Here is a 17,807-nt window from a genome sequence, read left to right as displayed (position 1 = left end):
TTAAAGTGGGCTTTTGTCCTATTCTTAATAATTGTGAATGCTTGCTTGGTTTCAGAAAGCTTGGTAAAAAAGGCTGTTTAAACATTTTTATTAAATTCTTTTTTAGAGATTTGTCAATCAATTCTCGTATCTCCATTTGAAAGAAACGAATTTCTTAATCAATTATATAATTAATTTTTAGAATGAAATATGTTATATAATGTAATTCATGTATAACTGCAGAACAGATAATGATAATAATAATTTTAGTTTCATAGCATTATTGCCAATTAGTTACTGCATCGTCGCAATTGCGTGTCGTGGTGGCGAATTTCAGAACTAAACAGATGAATGAAAAAAACACAAGAGCCAAACGGCAGAAGACCTAAAAATCATTTCCCGGCACTAGAATTTAGGACCAGTGCCTATATATATTTTTTAGATCTTATGCCGTTTAGGACTTATGAATGTTGCCAATACATTCTATCAGTCTTGAAGTCGGTGCTCAAATAATCTGACGGCACCGACTGTACCGCAAGTTGTGTAGTACGTAGGAAAGCAGTGTTTACACTATAGAACACCACTGATTCGTTTATATATGCTAAATGGAGGAAATAACTGATTTCATCCTGTATCACGTATAGTTAATGTGACATATACAATCGATTATTCCAGGGGCGTCATTTCAGACTTCGCTTGGAGGGGGCAAGAGTACCACCGACGTAAGACTTCCACGTTTTCTACTAGTATATTAGTATACAATCGATTAAAGTATACTGTATGTATTCCTCAAACGCTGAAGGGGGGGGGGGGAATTGCCTCCTGCCCTCCCTAAATGACGCCCCTGGATTATTGCCTCCAGTTATCAGACATACCAGTGAAATTAAACCGTTTATCGATAAAATAATCAAAATACTACTATCCATTATTACGATTGTATAACAAAATGGAAATAAAAATAATAAGAAAAATATTCTAGTCTGTGGTTACTTTCGAAATTTCCAGGTAGGTGACGTCAAATCGACTTGTTAGTTCCCTCGTCGTGTGTTAGAGGCGCTAATGTTGCCAATTTTCCAGTTTTTCGCTGAGTTTGTGGTCTGTATATGCTAGCCTGGGATTACATTTGGTCACACCTGTAGCGTTCGGACGGACACTGCTTACTTCACTGCATATTACCCGCTCGGGAGAGTAATGCTCCCGGAACTACGTTTCTTCGCGCACTACTCTAGCCAGCTGTTTCACGCGCTATCCTAGCCAGCTGTTTTAAGTTAGTCACAAAATTTATATAATGGAGTACAAGGGGAACGAAACGATCACTGCGGGGCTTCTAACCCGTTCCTACTACTACTACTACTTATCTGCACAAAAGTAAGTAAATCGCTTTTTTGAGTATTATTTTCTTCTTATTTTAATTTAAAAAGTGTTATAAAAATGTTTAAAAAGTTCCTTGAGCCGGGTTTAAACTCAAGACAAAAGCGATATTCGTTACTAGCATATAGCGCTAGTCCACTCGGCCACGAAGACCGATAGCAGCAATCATTTGATTTCTGCTATTTGAATGCAATGTGGCATGAAATGGATAACGCCAACCAATCAGAACTGTGTTTTTCGTTCCTACTTCCGGGAGCATTACTCTCCTGAGTTAGTCCTCACTGCATACCTTCTTTACAGGGGCGGACCAGGACGGACTTCTGAGGAGACGGTGGGTTGTAATACTGCTACTTAGAGCTACTTTTGAGAGCTCCAACCTCTGCGATGAGATTTATTTATATATAAAATAAGAAACTTTCCTCTTCTGGGCTGGCGATGACCCCGATCGCCACCCTGAATCCGCCCCTGCTTCACTGAGGCCTCTATTGCAGTTTTTTTTCTTAAATAATATAAATCGTGCTTCACGTTATACAACAAATCATAGCCTATTTTTGGTATACCATGAATGCTTCTCTTGTCCAGGTAGCATTATTTTGAAATGACAAGAAATAAAGTTAAATGTCGTCAAGCGCTAGTCTTTTCTGATTGGTAGTTGTATGCAAGTTCAGGAGAAAATAGGCACTTCTTCTAGTTCTTCCAAGTCAAGATACAAATAAGGACTGCAGAAAATTTTAATCAGGAGTAAGGACAAGTCGCTTCTCACAGCAGGATCGTCAGTTAAGATGATGAGTTTTAAATCGTGAATCACATTCCTACTTCAGTCCCGTCTGAGACAAACACAGTGTGCATGTTTTTTCTCGGGATTTTCCCGTTTCCTCCCACTTTCTTCATTCCACCGTTTAATTAATTTCTCATCACCACGGTCACCTGTAGCCTAACCGACATTTGCGTTGAAAGATTTTATTTTATTTCCTTTTAAATCTATACATCTACCTTGCCCTTCTTTTATTTTCTGATCTCTTTGAGTTTTACTCTTTCCTGATTGTGACATTTACGTTTTGAACAATTCTTTTTTGATTTCAAAAATCCTCTTGTAAGGTTCACATAAGGCTTTTTTTGTAGCTTACCAGCATTGTGACCGAGGCATCTTTTTTTCTTTAGTGGGTTGGAAGAAGAAGAAAAAGAATTCTTTGTGAATGGTTTATGGTTTACTGATTTTGCGGTTAATCTGTAGGCACTTTCGTGAACTTACACAAATAAAGTAAGTATTTTATAATACCGCTTGTTTTTACACAGTATCAAACTTTTTCGTATTATAGTGACATATTGTTTGCATTTCTCAATTCCACCGGTAAAATATGTAGATTATTTTGTATTCTAAGTCATTATCAAAGACATGAATGTTATTTTGGTTCATGCCCAAGTAATCGCGTAGAGATAAAATGCGTGCCAACTGATTGCATCGAAATGAGAAGGTTCTAGAGTGCTGGTCCGTACATCTAGATGAAGGTGGATTAATATCTGGTTTGGTTACTTTATCAAAGCTCGATACTCGATTCACATAGTAATGCCGAGCGAGCAACAGCGAGTGATGGCAGGTAAGTAGCCAGGGTGATTATTTCATTACAAAAATGAAATGTAATTTGTGCACGTCCCACGATAATGCCATGTGGGCTCAAGGATACAGTGATGATAAGAAACGAAGGAAATGGTGAAATGAAGATAGTGGGAGAACCCCGAAAAATCCTACGCACACGGTTTTTGCCCGTCAGAAAATTTACTTGGCGCGAGCTGGGATCAAATTAGGTATCCCATAAAAAGAGTGAACGTTCTACTATTGCACCGCGGCTCGTACTTTGTTACAACTCAATGAATGTGGATCAGTGTTCTGGAACCTATTTATAGAAATTGTTACGTGCTATCCCATTTTGTGTTCTACCATGTGCAGCTATTTCCTCAGGAGAGTCACTCGTATGGTCTTAAAATTATTTCTTACGTGCAGATTTATTTTACGGCAGCTTCCCGTATATTTGTGCATCTTGGCGTATGCCTGAAAAAGCCTAAAAAAAAAAAAAAAGTTTGATTGCTACTAAAAGGGAGAATGCTATCTAAACGATAAGGACAGGTGAGCAGCTGGGGAACCCGCGCGGTGGCAACGGGGGATATATGCATAAACGAAGGTAGCGGAAAACGAACTAACTGACTTATTGCTACGTGGCCATTGAAAGCAAGAAAACTAACCAAGTCAAAGTAGGAGGCCATCAAAGGAGCCGAGCAGGGGGTGCGTCCGTAAGTAGCAGGCATGTGAGTGACGGAGAACGTGTGCATAAAAAAGGATAGTGCGTAAGCAACTTGTATTAGGTGCCCATTAAAAGCAAGGCTGCTATCTAACCGAGTCAGGGCAGAAACCTTAAACTGTTTCTCGCGTGTGTTGCGTCCGCACGGAGCATGCGCGTCAGCGACGGAAGGTGTGCACGTAAACGCGGACAGTTTATAATCACTATATCAAATAAAACGACGCACTTGTACAGATTAGAGCTCTTGTAATGGTTTCACAGTAATAACTATACTTGTAATCATAAAATACACTTCTCTGCATTGTTCTGCTGGAAGTTAAGACATCTTTCATATACACTCAGTCATTTTAAATTTAGTATAGCACTTTGAATGTTTTGACACTTGTAAACATAAAATATTTATTACTTATGTAATTAATGTTCCTTGCAGTTGTATTTTTTTCTTTCAGTATTTTGAATGCAGAATGAATTTGGAAAATACCTTCATTCAGAACAAGCTTCAAGCTAAGGTGACTAATATAATGCATGATGTGCGCAATATTGACGTGGAAATAAAGCGTGAAATGGATTACAGGCAAGATTTTACTTTGACTAGAACAATGACTGCAACCGGTTCTTATACGTTCAGTCACTTGCTAGGACTGTTTGTGCCTTTGGTGCAATGTCTGTTATAAGATGGGTTGGTGGTGGTTCATATTTTTTCCACTAGGTATCTGTCTATTTTGTACAGCCATATGGTAATTTGCTACTGTGATGTCATCTCCTCCTATCTATTTGTAGTCGGTATGTGTCAGGTTTATTCGCTGGTCAAATCCGTGGAAGCGTGTGCTTCAATTTTCGTTTCATGGCGCGTGTAGAGTTAGGAAATGCGACTGCGTTTACTGAATTTGAATTTCTCTTTTTTAAATAACTTAATATTACTATACATTCCGGACATTGTTATCGCTTTGCAGCATTGTGTGCTTTAATTGAGTTAGAGAAAACTTGTAGCGCTGAGTGTTTTTGTTAAATTGATATTATTTTTATTCTTTATTTCTTTTGCATTTGTGCGTTTTTTTTTTTAATTACGAAATGTCTTGATAGGGTTTATTTCATCCAGCTATTTTCAGGGATTTTTGGGGGGCTCCATATACTTTCGAATGTGAATTGTCTACATTTTACATTTTTTCTTGTAGGAATTTTTAGCTGAGAATTAAATATCCTAGTTGGTGATTATGGATAGTTTGGATTTGTTAGATCAGAAACTAGTTTTCACTGCATTTAAAGTATATTAGGTTTATCCGTGTTTTTTTTTTTTTTTTTTTTTTTTTTTTATTGCACATTTTGGAGAACTTGCGATTTTTTTTTTTTTAACTGATTTATTTGAACTGGTTTCCGGAGCAGTTTGGGAAGCAGTTGCCAAAGATATTTCTATTCTCATGAGTAGTCTGGAAGTGAGTTCTTCGTAACATGTCTGTTTCGAGGAACTGATTCCTAGACTGCTCTGATGAATTTAATCGTTCTTGGGAAATGATTCCTAAGCTGCTCCGGGAACCGGGTCAGATAGATCGGTTGCAGTCACTGTTTGAGTCAAAGTAAAAACTTGCCAGAGTTACATTATACTGTTAATTTTTTGAAAACTTCCCAACTATGCTACGCATAAGTGTTGGAATTCTCATAGAACGACTTTGTTCGTCCGTCCATCGGTCGATAGGTGTCAGCAAGAATGCTAAGAGATATCGAGACACGGTTTTTTGTAATTGATTCAGCGTTCCAATAGTAGATTTCATTTCCTCCGTTAATACACTGTTCAGACCGAAAGTGGTTCAAATTATTCATTTCCGGTTTCAATATTTGTTGCTATAGAATAAAAATGGTAATATACAGTGACAATTTTTTTTTTTTTTTTGCAATCGATTCAGGGTGTCAGCAAACATACTATCACAATCTTCAACATTACCAAAACCGGAAGTAGTTGAAATATACTATTATTTCCAGTTTCCGTAGAACAAGAACGGTAAGAGATAATCGAGATGTAGTTTTTTTTTGCAATCGATTCAGCTTTCAAAGAATAGATTATGTCTCTTGCCTTACCTTTGTATTTAATCCGGAAGTGGTTCCAATTAACCGTTTTAGGTTTCAACATTTATCGCCATAGAACAATAGTGGTAATAGATAGCGACAAGCAGTTCCCTGCAATCGATTCAGGTGTCAATAGTACATACCATCACAAACAGCAACACGCTATCAAATCCGGAAATGATTGAAATTTACTGCTATTTTCAGTTTCAACACTGCTTTCCGTAGAGCAAAAATAGTAAGAGGTATGAAGATGCAGTTTCTTGCAATCGATTGAGCTTTCCAGGAATAGGTTCTATCTCCTCCCTTAACCGTCCATTCGATCCGGAATTGGTTCAAATTAATGATTTCCGGTTTTGTCTTTTGACGCCATAGAAAAATCCGTATTGAGTAATTGCTTTTTGATACAGATTTACCGCTGAGGAACAGGTTCTTTGATCTTATTAGTCTGTTGCGACCAGTAATTATAGATGTACTACTTCAAACAGGTTTGAGTATTGAATTCCCATAGTTTGGAAGTCAATCGTAGATTCACACTGTGAAATGAATCTCACTTGTTTAGAAAATATGTCGTTAATATACTGCAATTTTCTTTTACGTACCTCCATTCTTTTTCAGTGAGTGTCTCATTGTGACTTTTTCCTTTCATATATGACAAAACCTTCATGCAACAAGAGAAACATTTCAGGGAAAATGTTTAATTTCTTGCTTTGTGCAGCTTGCCAGGTGAATGTTAATTAATCAGAAGAAGTCGTTTCATGAAAAAAGAAGTTGTATTTCTTTCTATATTATTCATTGTACTAGTTGAAGCCGTCATCTGTGGAGCATGGGGTAGTTGGTTCGATCCCAGCTTGCGCCAAATGAGCTTTGTGATGGACAAACACCGTGTGCGTGGGTTTTCTCGAGGTTCTCCCGTTTCCTCACACTCTTCATTTCACCATTTCATTTATTTCTCATCATCACGATCTCCTTTATCCTAGCCGGCATAATTGTGGGACGTAAAACTAAAAGATTTCATTTCATTGTACTAGTTGATTAGGGAAAAATATGTATCATTGTAGTCATGGTTCCATCAACATGGGAAAGTCTTTGTGACTACTTGGACAGTAGGGAAAATTTCAAGAAATGTTCTGGAAAGCGTACAGATATAAGGGAATTCCGTCCCATAATTTTTATCCCTGGTGGGAAGACTAAATTCGCTGCATAAAAGTGAATCTACAAATTCGAAGTGAATAACAATTTTATTATTTAATCATATATGTCATTATCCCATTTTCTTATTTCCCAACTAGCTTGTTGTGAGTGAAGGAGAGTTTTCCACGTATGTGCTGGTTTTGAAGGGATGTGATGTATTTCACGTACGTTGATATTCTTTATTATGATCTTGCAGTATGATGATTACCACTACCACAATGAGTGGCTAATACGTGTGGTTCACGGTGGGGTTACTTGTCTTGCATACAAACCCGAGTCGTGATTGGAATCCCACGTTAAACAGTAGGTCCCGTCTTGTATGGCATCGGTGTTAAAAACGGATGTTATACGTTTAGCCAATATTGGCAAAATGAGTTGCGTGAAATCGTAGCATACATATAACAATGATCTGTTGTGTGAGCGTTCTTAGGTTTCGAAGATAAAAATACGTACTGAAAAATACTGAAGTCAAAATACCGTGTAATAATAAGACTTTTTAGACTAATAAGAAACGAACTTTTGCATCATGAGTAAATCAAACTATTAGAATAGGTTATGTTAGGGACAGATATAAATCTGAAATTCAATTTTTAACTTATTTCCGTTTCCATATATATAATATATGACCTATTTCTTGTTTTTATTTCGTTATGTTCTGTCCATTTTCTGCCTTACTTGCTGTTCTATGTTTACATTCTTCATTTGATTTTCTTTTTTTAAAAAAATATCACTTACTTCACAAGGGTATATATGAGCCGTTCAGATGCCAAACCGATTAACTCCATCAAACGAGATTTTTCAGTAGTCATCATTTTAGTAACATAGATACAATGGATTTAAAAGAGAGTGATCAGATCGTTTACGCATTCTAGTGGCAAATTGTGAAACTATTTAGTTAATCGAGTTTGCCTCTGAAAAGAATGTATCTTTTCCAAGTCAAAAATGTGTAGATACAAAAAACAACAAAAAAATTTAATTAATAGGTTTGGCTTCTGAACGCCTCATGTATCTTACTCGGGCGATGAAACATATTCAATTTTGAGAATATTTGAAATTATGGTAGACTTTAACGATCTTAGTAAACATTATGTTGTTTTCTTTTTTGTTTTTAATAGTCTCTACATCTCTCAATCTTAGTTGATTTCTTATGGCAGTCGCATCGTGCCTCTGCCTTTATTTTTATTTCGTTATTTTTCTCCTCGTTTTTTTCGGCTTACCACCCTCAGCAGATTGTGGTGAATCTATATTTTTCTTTATGGCATTGTAAACATTATGATGTACATACCTTTGATCCCTGAGATGTGGGTAATGGAAATTGGGATTTAAAGTTAATTTTTCCACTAAGCCCAAACTCCAAACTTAATGGCCAAAAAAACTGGAAAACATAATATTTTATCTACATACTGACTCATCAAGATCTACTGCCATTTGAGATGTGATTAGGTGAAGTTCTTTGTTCCCCTGTTATTGGCCATCAAACTTTCGGTTTTTATTTACTCCCTGTTCTCGGGGATAAATTTAAACGCGAAAGATGAAACTTATCTGATCTTCACCAAATTTGATGTGGTGGTAGATTTTGACAAAGTTATTGTACATCATCTTTCTTACCTCAACCATAGGTTGTGAGCAACATGGAAATTTTAAAACTTTTCTCTCCCTTGGAAGAGCTATTTTATACTTTGATAAGGTCTCTTCTTCGTAACTCCATCTAGATATTCTATCCTTGGTGTTCCCCTTCTTGGTTTTCCTTCTGCCTTTCCCTCTATCAACACAGTGATCCAATCAGAGTGGCGAATAAGATAGCCAAGCATGCTGTTTCTTCTTTTTCCTATTATCTTAATGAGCTGTTGTTCTTTATTAGCTTACTTTAGTATGTCTTCATTTCTTTCCCTTTCGTACCATGATATGCGCAGCATTCTGCACCAACACCACATTTTAAATGCTTCCAGCTTGCATATTTCAGTTTTTCTCAATATCCACCTCTCTGATCCGTGAAGTGCCACGCTGCTTACCGGAGTCTTAATAAATAGTTTTTGAACTCCAACGACATATTTCTTGATGTTAGTAGTCTTCTTTTCTTATTGAATGCTTGTTTAGCCTGCGCTATTCTTGATCTTACGTCTTTTTCACTTCTTCCATCTAAGAATATTAGACTTCCTAAATAGGGGAACGTCTTCGATTTTCTCTCCCTCTAGCCATACGTTTGCCTCTTCCTGTCCTGCTCTTCTGCATTTTATCACTTTGATTTTCTTCTTATTTATCTTCATTTTGCCTGTTTTTTTAGTCTATCGTTCAAGTTTGAAAGTGCTTCCTGCAAGTTCTTTTCGTTCTCCGCTATCAGTGCTGTGTCATTAGCAAACCTTATGTGCTGAAAACTTGGCCATTTTTTTTTACGCCTTTTTGGGGCATATATGAAACATTATGATGTGAAGGTCTTCTGATTCCTTAGTTACTGTGCATCAAAATTGCGATTGAAACTTATTTTTGATTGAGTTCAAATATCAGGTTTTATGTGCAATAAGTTGGGAACCAAAACTGCACACAATAATGCCTCACATGTCATGTTTTTAACTTAAAGAATCTGTTAAATGTTAGTAAGTACAATGTATACTGTTAATTGTTAAGTAAATGCATTGTGTATTTATAATAAAAGTTTGCTGAAAATCAATAAAGAACGACTTTTTTCCACTATGGAGCATCTTACTAATATTTTAAATTATTGACATCTTTTACTTTTCTGTAGGCACAATGGGTGACACGGCTGGATTAACTGATATTGAGGCAGAAAAGCATTGTGCAGAAGTGGATCCTGAAACGGGCGTAAGTGATAATTTCGTTATTCATGTATAAAATCTCTCGTAACCATTATATAAATCTTGTATTCCAGTAGAAATTAGATAATAATAAACTATCTTAAAAATTTTGTTGAATGATTTAGTTGCTCTCATACCTACCCCCTAAATAACTCTCTTAGCTTATCCGGCCTACTTTATTGTGTGCTTGTGTATAATTGAACTGTTTATTCTTATTTCATTTTTTCTTGTGTGTGTTACATCTCCTTAACTTAACGTTCTTGTTACAAGAACAGTTACTGTCTGCCATTTGTCCAATTATTATTATTTAGTCATTTTATTGACCTATCTGTTTATTCGCAAAAATTGTAACAGTGTCAGAATTAACATTTACATATTTTCATTAATGTGAAGATTACGTACTTCGTATGTCCTTAATAAAGATATACCTTTAATAAATGTAAATCTTTTTGAATTTGTCGTGCGTAATATTAGGAACGGGACAAGTCACAAGTATTGGAGATGAAGATGGTGGCTGTGTATTTCTCCGTATCTTATCATAGCACCCTTTCGCTGCATTAAAATTGTACTTACACCTTCGTGCGAGTGTTGTTAATGTGTCATATCCTCTTCCTTTTATTATTATTATTATTATTATACCTGTAGCGTTAGTTTACAAATTTCAACACATTGTTGTTGGTTCATGATTCTCTCCGTTCTGGAAAAGCACTGAAACTTGGAATGCCAAAGAAACTACAGACAGCAATATACCGTAAATATGCGCGTAATTTTCGCCCTCATATAATTTTCGCATCCCAATTTTGAAGAGCATTTTCTATATATTTTATTTTCCTCGCGTAATTTGCGCACGCGAGGATTTGACAGTGATTTGTAAGGTAAGAAAGCACACGACTTCTTAATCAGTTTTTTAATGTTATTTTTCTACAAATTTAGAATTAGTTCTTTGTTGTCAATTCTTGCTACAAAGAAAATGTGTACCGGTATTTTCGTGTTATTTTGACTGAGGAAAAAAATTAGATGATGTTCACTGATGTGGCTAATTTTTCCCCCCCGCATAATTTACGCATCCTTGTTTCAAAACATATTTTTTCCTCTAAAAAAGTGCGAAAATTACGCGAGTAAATACGGTATTATCTTCGTAAACATTTGAGTAAAACAAACGGTAATCTTGCACAAATCAGGATTCTACAATTTGCAAACATTAACACCAACTCAATCAAATCATTAACACTGACAGCTTTTGAATCAAATTTCGGGAAGCACGATAGCTCTGTGGTCAATTGCTTACCTCTAAAACGTAGGATTTTTAGTTCGATCCCCGGCCAGATGAGTTTGTTGTGGACAACATATTGTCCGTTAGTTTTCTCGTTTCCTTCCACATTTTATTAACGGATTACCAAATGTTATCCGGTAAATATTAACACACAATTCTATAAAACAAAATGTATTTTAATTCTAAACGTACTAGAAGTTTAATCATTTTGTAATCTGACTTGATGAATAATTTGGGTTTTTAGGATTGTTATACCAGTATAAATAACATAATACTTCATCTTTCACACAAACTTGTAGTAATTATTAATCAAGAATTAATAATTGGCTGTAAAACATTACCAGGATAAACTACTTTCGTTGACACAAACAAACTATTTGCTGAGAAAAACAATATATTCACATAAATAAATAATAATAAAAAAAAAAAAACTACATACGTGTTACAATTTCGCCAACTAACACTTAGGCTTCATCACACACTACTTTCGTTGGATTGCTGTAAAGTGACTCTGTTGGATACTCTAGTATTTGTTTCCTGTACTGCGGAAACAATCATACTGAAAAAAATTATCACTTGGGATAATTATCTTTTAGTTCCTTCTTCTTTTGACTTGGAAATAGCGCATTGTTTCATGTTATTTTCTTCTTTAACCGTCAATGGTTGTGCCTAACAATTAGACGAAAAGTTGGTTTCTTTAATGCAGAGATTTCTTTGATGTGGTGGCAGTGGTGGTCACCAGCTCTAACGATAATTATCCCATAATTTTGGAGGCCTGTAACTCCTGAATTACCCATTGCCTGATACGGATTGATAGGGATGTTTTGTCTTGTTTTTCACTTGTTGAATCACCCGAAGTTTGTCCCCAAATGCCCTATATATATACTACTATATATATATAATGGTAGATATTTCAGAAATCGTAAAAAGGCAGAGAAGCGAAATTCTACACCAAGAAACTATTGGGAGGGAGACATCTTTGCATGTATTAATACGCTAACTGCCACAGCGAAATCGGTTAAAGTACACCGTCGGGCCATTTGTTATTGGAAGAAAATATGCATCAGAATAATCAAATAATTTATGGGGAAAAAGTTTCCTGAAGCCGGAAACCAAGGATCACGAACATCTTCCTGAGACCGTAAAATATATTTCACCATTTAAACCTATGTGCTTGTGCCTCACCGGTGAGTCACAAGGCTTCAAATTCAAAGATGCAAAGACTATGAATCGTATATGATGCACATGGCTCAGGGAAGTAAAGTCGCTGTAAATCATCGGTGATGCACATGGCAGTCAGCCTGTTAAACAGAAACACCCATCGAATAGTGTTGCCAACCCAATATAAAGTTATATTTTTCAAATGGCACTACGTCAGATTATTACATATTTTAAATCAACATGTCAAGTGAAAACATAAAATACCATGTTTATTTTGTAACACTGCTTAAATCATGTAATTGCGACATCTTGTCGTAATAACAGCTACTTAAAGCTATTGCTGTAATGCTATAAAAGAGAAGAGAAACAATAATTTTAAATATTTCCAGAAATACGCAATTTTCAGTAGTGTTGCGAACTTTGCACCAATGTTTACCGTATCTCCGGAACGGTTTGAGATATTGAAGTACAGTAAACGGCAGAATAATTTGTACGTCGATTGCAAACCACACAAGTAACTAGATATGATGCCTATCTAAGCATTTTATCGAAATAAACATATAAGAAAAATTCAAATTTTCAAACACTGGTAACTTGGTTCCTATTCATTCGAAACAAGTTATACAACGACCATGATATATCTCTGATGTACTTTGGATGTGTATTATCCTATCCATCTGCATTGTGTTGTATATGTGTTAGAGGTGTTCAAACTTTGGGTGTTTGTGATACTATAACATCCGTAGTTTGCAACACTGAATAATTAACTTTGTATTTTTTTTTTTTTTTGTTTAGTTTTCGTTTGACATTTTGATTTAAAGTATGTAATTATCCGACGTAGTATCATTTGAAAAATATTACTTTATATAGGTTTGGAAACACTTTTTTTTTTTTTTTTGGTGTTTCTCTTTAATACGTGCAAAGATGTCCCTTATTCGTTAAATGGTTCTTTACATTTGTTAAATAGTTAAAATATTACTTAGCAGCATAGGCGCCGACTTGAAGAAAATATTGGGAGGGCAACCGATCATCATTTTCAGCTGTTTTCTATCAACTGCTTGATGAAAACCCACTTTCCTCTCCCATATCTCGGTCCACTACTCCGCTGCGAAATTCACAACCCAAGTCAAATTCGTTCATTAAAACAAATTAAAGTTCAAAATTTGAGAGCTTCACTGCATCTTTGCGCACCACATTGATCTTGATTTTTCATATCAGTGCTGCCCGAGTGTTCGTTGAAGCCTCAATGCTTTGAAAACGGCATTTTCTATCGAATAAGAAGGCTGTTCCTAATATTGAATTAAAGCCACGACGAAGTTTACGATAGAAATTTTTGCTGGTCTTTGCTAATTCTTCCTCGATAGGATTATATTGGAGGGGCGAGGACCCCACCTATAAATATTGGGGGGGCAAAAGTGCCCTGCCCCCCCAAAGTCGGCGCCTATGCTTAGCAGATAATAATAAATTGTAGAAATATAAATTTTAGTTTTCAGATATGTATTTGTGCAGTTCTTTTCTTTCCTTTTTCCTTACCTTTAGGCACTTCCTGCATGGAAACATTTGTTATTGGTCTTTAGTTATCTATGTGTAGCGAATAATTATGTTCTATTTAATATCATATTTATGTATCATATCATATGTATCATATGTATGTTCTATTTAATATCATATTTAATTAGATTTCTTCTACAAAAGTTGGTTGGTAGAGAATACTTCCAAAGTTAATGACCATATATTGTTTATAGTTATCGATTCTCTGTGTAACGTATTTTGATAAATGTTGCTAGTTGATTTCAGATTAGTAGTTGATATGTTCTAAATACTTCGTTTTTATAAACTACCTTAGATATATAACTAGAAAAATAATAATATTAAGTCGACACAGGAAGGGTAGCTAGGTTTTTTTTCTTTGTAGTTCAAAAAAGTACATGAAAAACTGACAATTGTTGAGAAATGAATTTAGAATTAGAATTAGGTGTACCACATTCACAAGGACTGAGTAGTTATGGCTTCATTACTCAGCCAGCCATTTGTACACTTCAATTGATATTCCGATGTTAACGTGCTATGACTTTTTATTGTATCAGAAAGCCAAATTCTTGACAGAGAATAAGGGAAATAGGGAAATTACATGTAGTTGAGTGCGTATTCATGAAACTTAGTTCTTATGACATCGCAATTGTACTATATTTTTGGACATTTTGCCATTTGCTATACATAGCTATGTTATAACTCAGTGCCCAGAATGTATCTAACTAATAAACTTTATTGTGCTTATATAATGAAAATATATCGTGCTTTTAAATAAGAAATGTAATCTTTGTTCTGTGAAAACACACTTCAATCGTAAACAATAAATAAACATGTTTGGATGGTATGTTACAATTTTAATGTTCTGTTGATTGTCCCTTTCAGGATTATATCTTTCAGCAGACAATGTTTCGAATAAAAGATCCCAAAAAGTCCCTTGATTTCTACACGAGAGTTCTAGGAATGAATCTATTGCAGAAACTGGATTTTCCGGAAATGAAATTCTCTTTGTACTTTATGGGATACGAAAAAAAGACTGATATACCAACAGATCTAAAGGATAGAACGCAGTGGACATTTTCTAGAAAAGCAACTTTAGAATTAACGCAGTAAGTTGACAAAGATTGTCCTAGTAATTACCTCGATTTACTTGCATATAGCTTAAGTTAAAATTTCCACTCTATAGATAGTAATAACTATTATTTTCGCTGTGCATGTATTTTATTTAAACGAAGCAAAAATGCATTTATTTTTCTATGAAAATTTTGTAATGTGAGGTTGGTGATGTCTTTCTGTTAGGTCGTCGTTAATGGTAACGGAACTGAAATTACTAGGAATGTTTTAATTGGGCGTGCTTCGGAGAGAGAACTGAAATACGTCTCAGCATATAGGTTGTGGTTACAAATCCGAAATACATTTTAATATCGGCTTGTGTTTTGAAACTGCTTCATCATTATCGTTTCCAAACATTTTTAGCTTGAGATCATTACAAGCTACAAATGATGTTGAACAAGTGTGAGTGTTGAGGAAACCATCTAAGGAATGAGAGATCGGTTTGGATACAAAACATATTTTTGTTTTTCTATCGCTCCCTTCTCTATGTCAGTTTCAGTAACTGGCCCAATAAACGGGATCTCCCGAGAAATCTGTATTATTCCCCGAGCCAGAATTGTTTTAATCGGAATCTCTGTTCTGCAGTTTTTGTAATATATATATAAAGGAAATCAATTTTGGAAATAATCCCTATAAAACCCATGTACATCTGTCTGTTCCGTTATAGTTGTTTCCAAAGCTAAACCAAGTTTTCTTATCAGCAGTAAAACTGTCAAAAGGTTATTAGCGGCCACATGCGGTTTGTCATTCACTTGGATGTTGCTGGTATTATAAAAACTCAACCGCTCTCCCTGTCGCCAGGGTAAACAATAAAGACGAACTATTCTCTGTATTCAGTGTTGCAAACTAATAAGCAGATAAATAAAACACATTCAATTTTCTCTCCTATCAATATAATAATAGTAATATGGTAGTTTTTTTTACGTCCGAGCCGTTTCGCGCTACTGTGCACTTCCGGTAATGTTCGGAAAATAGAATCGATCCTGGACCGATATTCAATTTTACCCGTATGAATCGGGTTGACCTGATAACCCAGTTTTTATGAAAACAAGCGTAGTCTGTCATTATTGTAAATGGTGTGTTATTTCACTTTATTGGGTAACTTAAATTGTTAAGATTATCATGTACGAACTCGTAATGAGTCTATCGGGTCAAACGGTCCGAACCGGCAAAACGGGTTTATAAGGTCTAAGGTCAAGTAAACCAAATGCAACGGGTATCGAGCAGGTACCTATTTATCCGAAAAGTTCAAGTACTAATTGTAAGTTAAAATCATAATTAAGAGCTGTAATTGTTTGCGTTCACTTTTTTTTTTTCTACGAACTTGCGGTTACACAAATTAAAATACTCAAATCTAAATTATTGCATTATATTATTGCAATGAGCATGAACATGATTTACTATTAGGAGTTAGTGTGATGCACCAATGTTACTCTTTTATGAATAGCATTATTATTATTCGACAGCCTTTTGTCTATAATGACAATTTAAAACTTTTTTTTTTTAAAAAAAGAAATAGTTAAAAACACTCTAACTACAAAGATCCTCATATTTATTAATGTATGCAGGTTAATATCCGAGTAATAAAGCTATCATTATTAATTTCCTGTGTGTAATATCCTAATTTGCAGTTTGTCCAAATTTTATACAAGTGATGAATCACATTAGAAAGAAACTGACCAATTATTGACCTGCCTAACTATATCATAAAGTGAGGAATAATGTATTTACGAGCAGAGCAGACAAACAGGCAGAATCTTTATCAAACCTGCTGCCGCTATTATTATTATTATTATTATTATTATTATTATTATTATTATTATTATTATTATCAATAATAATAATAATAACAATTTCTGGCGCAGCAGAGCTCAGAAGGCCTGGACTTGCGGCACTCATTCCTGTCAGATTATGTGTTGTCAGCAGATCTGCTAGTCTTGCCATTAATGCTGACTTCCTAGCTTGCAGTTCCTTACTTTTTCTTTCAAGTAACTTCCCAATTGTCCTCACGACGCTGAGTGGACGCCGCAACGCCAACACCGTCTGATGAGTGCGAATGATCACACCTTTCTTTCCTCTGACCAGACGCGGCACTGCTTAACTTCGCAGATCTTACGGGGAGTGATATTCCAGTGTGCTTAGGGTGTTGGTATTAAAATAATAAATGCATATTGGAATAGTGAGGAAATTATTCAGGAAATATAGAACTAACTAACTAACTAACTCTATGGCCTATGGAACCCGGAGGTTCAGTGCCGCGTTCACAAAAGCTCTCCACTGACCTCTATCCTTAGCTAACTGCATCCAGTTTCCACCTTGTATTCCAATCTCTGCGAGATCCATCTTAATATTATCCTCCCATCTGCGCCTAGGTCTTCCTAATGGTCGTTTTCCTATGGGTCTACCAGTCAAGACTTTGACAGCGTTTCTACTTTCTTCCATTCTAGCTACATGACCTGCCCACCTAAGCCTCCTAGACTTGACGACCCTAACAATGTTGGGTAAACCGTATAAACTATGTAGTTCCTCGTTATGAAGCTTCCGCCATTCCCCATTCTCGTTCCTCTTGGGTCTGAATATTCTTCTCAGGATCCTGTTCTCAAATACTTTCAGTCTATGTTCTTCCCTCAGAGTAAGCGACCATGTTTCGCAACCATACAGAACAACAGGCATGATTATCGTTTTATATATTTTAAGCTTCAAATTCCTCGACAGAATTCGCGACGACAAGAGATTTTGAACCGAATAGTAACACGAATTCCCTGCTTTTAGTCGACATTTAATTTCTTCGTGAATATAATTTTCGTCTGTTAATATTGATCCTAAATATTTGAAAGTATCCACTTTATCAAAAGTATTATTTAATATTTTAACGCCTCCACAATTTGCCGTATTACGGTCCCGACGCACTTCCATGTATTTAGTTTTCTCTGCATTTACTTCTAAACCCATGTCCCTGCAAGCGTTTAATAATATCTCTGCATTTATTTCTACTGTTCTCCTATCATCCCCTATTAA

At 35.5% G+C, this 17,807-nt stretch overlaps 1 protein-coding gene across 2 annotated transcripts in view; it reads left to right on the top strand.

Moving 5' to 3' along the window:
• The first annotated feature begins 2,457 nt into the window (after positions 1-2,457).
• Positions 2,458-17,807, top strand: part of Glo1 (Glyoxalase 1) — a 34,233-nt gene continuing 18,883 nt past the window's right edge. Inside the window, exons 1-3 of one of the 2 annotated variants that reach the window (XM_081725900.1) lie at positions 2,458-2,611; positions 9,643-9,719; positions 14,562-14,785. In XM_081725900.1, the coding sequence (XP_081582026.1) occupies positions 9,648-9,719; positions 14,562-14,785 (296 nt within the window). In that variant the 5' untranslated portion in view covers positions 2,458-2,611; positions 9,643-9,647. Of the gene's footprint in view, positions 2,612-2,791; positions 2,949-9,642; positions 9,720-14,561; positions 14,786-17,807 lie in introns of those variants that run through there. The other variant, XM_081725899.1, reaches the window with a different exon arrangement.

This window comes from Thermobia domestica, chromosome 9, assembly GCF_964235325.1.
Source record: "Thermobia domestica chromosome 9, izTheDome1.hap1.1, whole genome shotgun sequence".
Lineage (NCBI taxonomy): Eukaryota > Metazoa > Arthropoda > Insecta > Zygentoma > Lepismatidae > Thermobia > Thermobia domestica.
Note: the sequence above shows the minus strand (reverse complement) of the source record. Positions and strands in the feature narration are given on the sequence as shown.